The sequence below is a fragment of the Mytilus trossulus genome, unplaced genomic scaffold, assembly GCF_036588685.1.
Source record: "Mytilus trossulus isolate FHL-02 unplaced genomic scaffold, PNRI_Mtr1.1.1.hap1 h1tg000024l__unscaffolded, whole genome shotgun sequence".
Lineage (NCBI taxonomy): Eukaryota > Metazoa > Mollusca > Bivalvia > Mytilida > Mytilidae > Mytilus > Mytilus trossulus.
Window position 1 is genome coordinate 766,727 of NW_026963290.1, and position 9,853 is coordinate 776,579.

General features: G+C 32.8%; 1 protein-coding gene across 1 annotated transcript; it reads left to right on the plus strand.

Annotated features, from left to right (window-relative positions):
- The first annotated feature begins 96 nt into the window (after positions 1-96).
- LOC134698878 (uncharacterized) lies at positions 97-7,800 on the plus strand. Its single transcript, XM_063560554.1, has 6 exons — positions 97-233; positions 1,964-2,081; positions 2,724-2,809; positions 4,315-4,423; positions 4,786-4,910; positions 7,133-7,800. Exons 2-6 carry the CDS (start codon positions 1,976-1,978, stop codon positions 7,157-7,159), a joined length of 453 nt encoding a protein of 150 aa, XP_063416624.1. The 5' UTR covers positions 97-233; positions 1,964-1,975; the 3' UTR covers positions 7,160-7,800.
- Positions 7,801-9,853: the final 2,053 nt, after the last annotated feature.

A 9,853-nucleotide genomic window follows, 5' to 3' on the forward strand; every position in this document is an offset into this window, starting at 1 on the left:
TTTATAAAAGATTGTTGATTGTGATGTAGAAATTCCGCCGGGCAAATGTATTTCAATCCGCAAACTTGTTTTGTACCTTCCTTCGTTTGTATTGAAAAACGTTAACCGTAATAATTAATTACAATAACATTGTGTAGTGATACAACATATTGTCAACAGGAAACTTGTGTAGTGTTATGACACACAAAAATATATATGTAAACAATTTGTAACATCTGGACATTTCATAAAAGGTTTGTTTTCCTTTATTCAATCTGTTATATGTATATCACATTAGTTTTTCAAAAACTTGATCCTATTTATTTTTTGTAATACTCTATTGTTTGTGCTTTTTCTTAGTTTCAAATATTTGATTTTTATCACAATCAATCAGACATGTATTTTACTTCACACTTACAGATCATCAACATGAGTAAATAAAATCAAATAAGCTTTCAATTCGTATACATGGTATATTAGCTGGTATGTTTTAACTGCTACCGGGAATGATGCCGCTGCTGAATGGTGGACTACAGTGGTTGTAAGTTGTTACTGTGTTACGTTTAGTATTTTTTTTTCGTTCATTTTTTGTACTTAAACTATGCCGTTAGTTCTCTCGTTTCAATTGTTTTACATTTGTCATTTCGGGGCCTTTTATAGCTGACTATAGGTCTTACGGTGACCTATAATTACGTACGTCCATTTCATTTGAACTTTGGTTGATAGTATTCTCATTGGCGACCAAACCACATCCCCTTATTTGTACACAATTCAAATATTGACCAATATACTCCGTAACCAATGCATCTTAATGACTTATTATTGCTATGGTGTTGCTCTTAAACCTGATATTAATGCTAGATCAATTTTAAATTAATATAATGATATATTAAAAATAGTTAAATTTTAAGGTTAATCTCTGATATACTATTTTCAGTATTGCTTAGATCTTCAGTGTAATACTGTATTACTATTTTTTTTAAATTATTTTGGGGTTGTTTTGTGTTTGGAGTTGTTTGTTGTTGTTGTTGTTTTTTGTTGTTGGGTTTTTTTTTTGGGGGGGGGGGGCGGCGGTATCCAATAAGAATACAACCAACCACTTATATGAACTGGTCATTAAAATGATGAAGAAATATTGTCATTCAGTATATCAGATATTACAGAGAGTCTTGAAAATACGCCAACATAACAACAGATTTACAAAAGGATATAGAAATAAAAAAAAGAATATTTGTATATGTACCTTTTCTTTGAACTGATATGATAATACGTTTTCTGATATATGATGCACATGCCAATCTTTCACTTTATCTTTACTTAGTACCTTTATTTTTCTGATGTTTTGTCATAAACCAAGTTATTAGGAAGGTATTGGCACTTAACTTGTTAATCCTACGTTATGCTGTTCTAATTTTTGTAGTTTTTATTGTTTGTTTCTACTATTAGAAGTAATACAATTGTGAAATTTAACTATTTTAATGGCGCTGTTCACTTCAAAACCTATAACTGCTAGAGTCATATGTGGATGAAATATATTTTAAAATGTGGCAGCAAATTCTGATCCTATTCAATCATCGTTTAATGAATTGGAAAAGAAATTGCTTTATGGCAATCGTTACTGATGTTTCCTGGGTATTTGCTACCTCGTTAATGTTAAAGGATTAAAATAGGGGGTGTCTATGTTAGAAAACATCAACTTAATGTTAATAACGTTTTTTTTAATTACATGTATAACTGATATTATCTAGATACAAGTATTCTATACAGGATCAATTAAAACATTAAAACTGTAATTTTCCTACTCTCCTTCAACTTGTTACAAGTATGTTATGTGTCCGAGAGGTCAAATATAAAGTTGTAAAGTATATTAAAAGCGCTTTGATTACTATACATTAATAACTCCAGTGATACGACCCCTATTCAAATTATTAAAAAAGTACAAACCTAATATTGCACCAAACTGCTTAATAATATATTTTACAAGATCTGAGGGAACATGCTGCTCTTGTATTTGCTAACTGTATTGTTAATGGTCTCCTGGTCACTAGGATGTTCCTGTGGGATAGCATCGCTGCATCAGTACGTGTGTGGATCTGAATTTAGTAAGTGCAGTTTTAACTATCAGGATTTTGTTTTACAATAGCTACTTCTAATTTATTTTAGTATCATGTCTTCCAGTGTATACAGCAGATATGATTGCTTCGATCATTTACTGTTAAAGAGAGAGACGAAAAAAACAAAGGGAATTGAAACTCATGAGTAGAAAAGAAACTATCCGAAACTGACAACGTCATGGCAAGAAAAATGAAAAACAATAAAAAATAAAATAAATAAAAACAACAGTATTCACAACACACTGTAGAAATCTAAAGACTTAGCAAAACCAACCCCACCGAAAACTGGGGGTGTTCTCATGTGCTCCGACGGATAGTATGTGCAGATTCTGCTCCACATGTGGCATTCGTTGTATTGCTCCGACGGTACAAGTTTGATTCCATAACGATCAACAAACTGTTGATGGCGTCCGTAACATTTTTGATGGGGCGATTTCAACTTTACCGCTTGGAACTTTTTGTTATTTCTTTACTTCCTAGTGAGCAGAGATCCTTTGTCAATTAATTTATTATTCGTGAAATCTTAAAATCCTTCAAAATCATAAAGTTTCTTTTAAGAAATAACTCGGTTTTGGTTGCTGATGCAATTAAAAGTGGTATATAACTTCTCATATTGTTCTTAATTTTCAGTAATAATAGGTAGAGTCCAAACAGTACCTGGATCCGAGTCAAACACAGACGTGTACTATTTGGTGAACGTTCTGGATATTTTAAAGGTACTATACTTAAGATTGCATTATTCCGCCTTCCTTTAAAGTACATCTTCAGCATTATTTTATACCTTCCAGGGGCGGATTTAGGCGGGGGCGTGGCGGGCGTGCGCCCCCCCCCCCCCCCCCTACAATTTGCAAAGCATAGGTTGACTTCAACATATTTAAGTATCAGAAGAGACCATTCAATCTTTTTAACGTGACAAATTGAGGTATGTAAAACAGTCAGTTTAACAGAATCAACGTGATTACTAATCAACTGACCTACGCCTTACTAAAGTTTTATAAATAATTTCAAAGGAAGGTGTCAAACGCGGAGCTGCGTTTGCTGACAATTATAATAGGTTTTTAGCAGTTGAAAGAAAAAAAAATACATTGTATTTGCGGTTTTTATAATCAATTTGTTTGAAAATCGAAGTTCCAAAACATCCCTTACTCACTTTCACAATTTCATCAAGAAAGCAGCGATATTTTTTTTATAATATCGGTACTGTAATGAAAGATAGAAATACTGTTTTAAGCGAAAGGTTAGTTTATTAATTTGTATCTCTGTGTCTGTATTTTATTTCTCACTTGCAACCTAAATATTTAGCCGAATTATGTACCGCATTACTGTATGCTTGTGATCCCAAGAAAATAAATATAACTGTGTAAATGCGTCTCATTCTTTACTTATTTTAGTTTATGGCGAACACAGTGAAGTCGGTCACGACCTCCGAAAATAAAAAAAGTAAAAATCAGATAGTATGAAAAGACAATTAAAACCGCTGGTAAAGGTAGAAATTTTCATTGAAAAATATATTGGTCAGGTGAGCAATTGTGATCTGTCTCGTCTCACTTTACGTCCGTAAACATTCATTTATCGCTAATTTTACCACACAATAGTTCGACATATCTACATTTCACCCCTTTAGAAGAATATGTCAATAGTTTTACCTAAAACAACCTCCAAAAATTTTTCGCCTCGCTCCGCTCGGCGAAAACAAAAAATTTTGCGCCCCCCCTAACTGAAAATCCTGGATCCGCACCTGCCTTCTGTGCAAAAAATTAGCAATGCATCCACGAGACAAGGAAGATTAATAAAGAAGTCTAAATTGAAAACAACGGTAAAACCTATGATTGCGTTGAATAAAAACCGCAAAATTTCAAGAAAGAGGGGGGTACAGCACAAAAAAACATTTTCCTAAAGACCAAAAAAGTAAAAAAAAGTATAGTTTAACAAAACGCATTGGACTTACAGGTCGAACAACTGTTGTTCTTAAACCCTGCTGACTGCCATTGACGAAAACAATAAACTTGCTGGAAAGATGGTATACCACAAACATGAGATGCAAAAATTTGTACACCATATCCGTATTTCGACAATTAATGTCTCTTCAGTGATGTTAGGGATCGAAACGGTATTTGGAAGGCCATGTAATGTACCTCACTTTAGGATAGACTATATATTTATAAATATTTTTCTCATTTCTATGCAAATCAATATCAGCTCATGATTTTTGTTTTTCAAGCAATCCTCACCACACACTTTGCCGATGGGTGAAGTAAAAATCTGGACACCAGGAAATGACGGGATATGTAAAGCTCCACTTACACTCAATGAAGAATATTACATAGGAGGTATATGAATTAACAAATTATGTAGAGCATTGGTTTATAGAATTTGTAACATTTGATTAAAGTTCGTTTTCTTATAATCTAACAATGATTTCTTGACCAAAATTATAGAACTTTTCATAATCATGATGTTTTATATGTTTAATTCAACAAAATTTTTGGCTTTTATCAAAATCGTATGATTTTTTATTTCTAAATAGGTTATTGAAACTTTATATAAAATAGTGTAAATGTGTTTTTTTTAATTCCTTATGGATAATATATAAAACATGAAATCTGAATATAAAGGAATATACATATGAAACAGTTAATTACCACTTAACTCAAATCTTGTATTGCTATAAAAAATGAATATGTCATTTAAGGAAATATAGACAAAAGGACTGGCAAACTTCAGACGTATTTGTGTTATTTCCGGAGAAAGGTATCGGAATTAAAAGATTGTCAGAAAAGAATGATAGCTGAAAATATGTTTGATTGCAGTTGTAAGGTATTGACACTTTTTGTTTTTAGAAATCTAGTTACTATAGTAAGGTTTTTCTGCTTATCAACAGTGGTATATATTGAATAGGAAGTTTAATGTTCCATGTGGAAATATATTTGTTTCCCCATAATCACGCAAAACAGAACTAAATATTTATTGATATATATATATATATATATATACGAGTCTAAATTGAAAACTACGTTCAAACCTATGACTGCGTTGGATAAAAACCGCAATTTTTATACGTGTGCATGTCAAACAAATTTCGTTGTAGAAGGGTCTAAAAACAGCACAAACAACATTTTCCAAAAGACCAAAAGCGTGAAAAAGTATATTTAAACAAAACGCATTTGACTAACAGGTCGAACAACTGATGTTCTTTAACCCTGCTGACTGCCATATATATATATATATATATATATAACTCGTCTAAACATCAACCCAACAATGTTAGATCTGTAAATTTGCTTTCGCAAATTTTTGGTTCTTCCCTCGCCGGGATTCGAACCCATGCTACTGTGATATCGTGACACCAAATCGCCTGCACTGCAGCCGTCCCGCTATATATATATATATATGAACCCTCGATCTGACATCCTTTCGATGATGTTACATAAATTTTGGCATTGCACAATGTCATGCGTTTCCCAAACTTTTAATGACTTCTTTACACTAAACCCGAGGGAATTGTTCTGATTTCTACATCAGTCTGGTAGAATATGAACCATTATTTGTTGAAATTGGCTTTGAACTAGTTGCAGTAACTGCAAGTTCAGAGATTTGCGTCTATTGATTTTAGGTGTGTTCTTTTTTTGCATCGGATTAATCAATTGAATAATCAGCCATATGTAACTGAGTTTAAGCTTATTATGTTGCGCTGTTACACCACTTTTCCATGTAAAAGGGGGTGAGTCTCGTAAACATGTTTTACCCCGCCAGATGTATCTGACTGTTCTAACAGTGAAGTATATAAGGGGCCAATGTAATTGTTCTTTGAATTTCATTTAAAGCTGTACATTCATTCATGAGAAAAATACAAAAACTAAGATTAAGTTCTAAACCGTAAACACTTACATGTGAGTTGTAAAAATCGTAAATTTCATGGTTTGGTGTGCGGAAAACACACTTAAATTCACACAGAAAAATATGCACCGTGCGTCATGGTTATTCGTTCCTATAGGAGCACGTATTGATGAGTTCAACAAAATCTTATTTCATAAAGGCATGTAACAGAATAAAGCAAATATTCATAAAGCAAGTCACCATATAAGTGCAGCTAGTTCAAAAAACAAAACAATAGTTAACTTACACACGAAAATTAATGAATCCACAATTCCTTTTGTGTATTTACAATATTTGTGTTATTCCAACTTAAAGCGTTGAATATTCATTCAAAACAACAGAGTACTAAGATACAAAGAAGGCAAACAAAACATATAGACCATATGGTCAAACTAAAAAGAGGGGATGGCAAATTTCTAGAAGGGAAAAGCAAAAAAATAAATATACCTTCTGTAGTTTTATTGCTAGTTATTGGTGTCTTTATTCAGTCTCCTCTATCATTTACACTTATTATTTGCGATTATAATAATTCCAAAAAGTGAAGAATGAAAATGTCCCTGTTTCATATACCAGAATCAAAATAAAACACAAACTGACCAAAAGAAAAGGAACAAAAAGACCAGCAACATGTCACTTAAACTACAGAAAACTGCACTGAAAACTAGGTGCAATAAGATTAACGGTACCAATTTTCTTGCATCAGATGCGCATTTCGACAATACATGTCTCTTCAGTAATGCTCGTTGCAAAAATATTTGAAATCCAAAGCTTATATAAAAGATGAAGAGCTATAATCCAAAAGGTAATGCAATCTACACTTCCTAAAAAAAATGTGCGTTTAGTTGTAAAACCACAAAATCATACGTCACATCAGGAACATTTCGGTTATCATTTATGACACTGATATTGAAAAACAAGACTTTAAAACCCATTTGTTCAATAGCTTCCTTGTAAGCAGCAACATTCTATCAAGTGAGATATGATAAGATCTCCAACAAAAAAGTTTGATACATCGGCCGTGATGGAATTTATGCCGGTTTAAAGCTGATTTATATTAATATCTTTAGCGTTGTCCATGGTCAAACATTTTGATTGAATGAATGAATGATTGATTGATTGATTGATTGATTGATTGATTGAATTTTCCTTTCTACATATTTCAGACACCTGAATGTTTTCAAGACTGTTGAAGAGGAAGACATGTTTTTGGCAGACTGCAACCGATCTGCGTTTACCTTATGATAAATTAACTCATCATAAAGTATCATTATGACGTGGGGCATAAGGCGGCCCTGTGTACTCATTCACGCTTTACCAATCACCTATTGTATGAACTAATTTTATAAAACAAATATTGAAACTGTTGTGCTGGTGAAATTTACCAAACTGCTGTAGAAAACCAGTCAAACCATCATAGTCAAAATGAAATAAAACATACCTACAATCCTATAAAACGTAAACACGTCTATTCACTGCTATTGCAATATTGCATTTCTGTTGAACAGTTTGGTTTGATAAAACCAATTGCAATTGGGTCGGAATTTTGAATCAACTGCAATAGGCGAAGAGCAACACTTACAGTCAAGTCACAGAAATAATATATCGCTATTTACACCAAGATGTCGTTAAATAAAATTGGTTACCCTACATTTATCATGTTTTTTTCAATAACATATGGTCAAGTCGCCGAAGACACTCTTCTGGACTTTTGAAAGCAACTATTCTGCCTTGTCAATGATATCTTGGTGTAAATTAGATACACTCATACGGGCTAACGCCCTCATATGTATAATAATGTAACATGTAACATGAATTAAATTATCATATTTGTTGTTTTATGTTGTTGGTTTTTTTATTTGAAAACAAGACATGTGTTCTCTAGTATAAGTTTATGTTTCCTCAAAGCCGCATTTATACTAATTAAAGATTTGGTGATTAAAACCAAACCAGCAGTCTATACAGAACATTCGTACCATCAGTGTAGTCGCCAAGGCTGAGTTTCGAGATGAAAGTTAAATTATATTAAAATTTCATTCAGAGAAGTTCAAAAATAGATAAATCATTGTCATAAGTACGATTGCATACATGTAATGATACTTTATGACGATGGTAGTAACCTTTTTATACGACCGCAAAATTAAGGTCATACATTTTGTGGTCGTATTTTTTAGGTCATATAATGATATGACGGTTGTTTGTCATAATGTTTTGTACTGTTGCAGTTATTGTCGACAATCGTCGGATGATACCTTTTATAAAAAACTTGAACTGACTGAGAATCTTGGTAATAAATAGATATTATAATGTCTTTAAATCTCTGCGTAAATTATAAACAAGTATCTGACTTAAACAATATGGAATTGGTATTTGTAACTAATACAGGTCCTTTTAAATAGTTATAACCTCCTACTCCTATCCTGTATGTAGATGGGTTCCTTTAAAGAAAACGGTTGCGTTTGACTTAAAAAAGATATCTGAAATAAATTCTCTGACTTTTTTTAATATTAACTTCACGTACAGTTGAATCTGCTTGTAACGTTCAAATTAAAACTTTATTATACTTTTTTTTTAAATAAAAATTTGAAGAAAATGAGAAAATTTAGATTTAGAATTCAGAAATTCTGTACAGGGGCGGATCCAGACATTTAAAAATGGGGGGGGGGGGGGTCCCAAGCCAGGACAAAGACGGAGGGGGTTCCAACTATATGTCCCCATTCAAATGCATTGATCGGCCCAAAAAAAAGTGGGGTTCCAAACCCCGGAAACCCCATCCCCCACCCCCACCCCGATCCGCCAATGCTGTATGTTTAGAAACTAATTCTGGTCGATGCCAGCGTAAGTCCCATCCTCATGTAAATCCTATGATCATTCATTTAAATGAGCATTTTTAAAGATTGTCTATTCATGCCAAATTTAACATTTACTAACACAAAGTCGTTTCAACCTCGATTATGGGACGTCATAGAAGAAAGTCGAATTACAAGAATACTGAACTCCGACGAAAATTCAAAACGGAAAGTCCTTAAGAAAATGGCAAAATCAAAAGCTCAAACACATCAAACGAATGGATAATAATTGTCATATTCCTGACTAATATCAGACATTTTCTCATGTATAAAGGTGGGTTTTATAGCTGACTATTCTCTCACTTGTATAACAGTCGCCAGCAAATTCCATTATACTTACAAATATGTGCGAGAAGTATTAACTACATTAACATTGTTGTCGTTTCCCAGTCCCATCACAATCTCAAAGCAAGAAAAGTAAATGTGATATAACCTCGATTCTCTTTTTTAAGATTTTGACATTAGAGAGTGGTTAAAAACGATATATTTAATGTATTAACATCTTTATTGTAACACCTTAATTGAAACTAAACAAAACATTTGGTCTTAGTGAAATATATTATCTTTTATTACACCTTTTTTACAGTGCGCATCTGTTTTATGGTCTTGTTTTGTGGCTTATACTTGTCAAAACCTTGCAATTATGTGTTGGTTTAATAATGCAAATTATAAATCCTTGGATACACCAAGTCTGAAACGCTAAAACCGAAAACATTTAAATTCACGAATTCATAAATACCTCAGTGCCACCATGGAAGTATTATATTGTCAATATAATACTTCCATGGTGCCACCTACCGAATCGTATCACAACAGTGTGTGTACTTACACGTAACAAGCATCAGGACGGGTGCCAGTCTATTTGTTACGTATGAGTTGAATGTCCTGAGTGGTATATTTCGCCTCTTTTGTAAACGGAAAGAGCTATACGACCAAAATAAACGTAAAAGGAATCTATCTCAAATAAAATCTGATCAGTGAGGGAGTTGAGACCGCTGTTCCTTAATAATTTCTAAAATTTTGTACGTCATATCAGTA

Bases quoted from the DNA above. Each gene is read 5' to 3' on its own strand.
- LOC134698878 (XM_063560554.1), top strand. From the start codon at position 1,976: ATGCTGCTCTTGTATTTGCTAACTGTATTGTTAATGGTCTCCTGGTCA. The intron at 2,082-2,723 runs GTAAGTGCAGTT...CTTAATTTTCAG, and splicing joins CGTGTGTGGATCTGAATTTA to TAATAATAGGTAGAGTCCAA. The intron at 4,911-7,132 runs GTATTGACACTT...TACATATTTCAG, and splicing joins TGTTTGATTGCAGTTGTAAG to ACACCTGAATGTTTTCAAGA.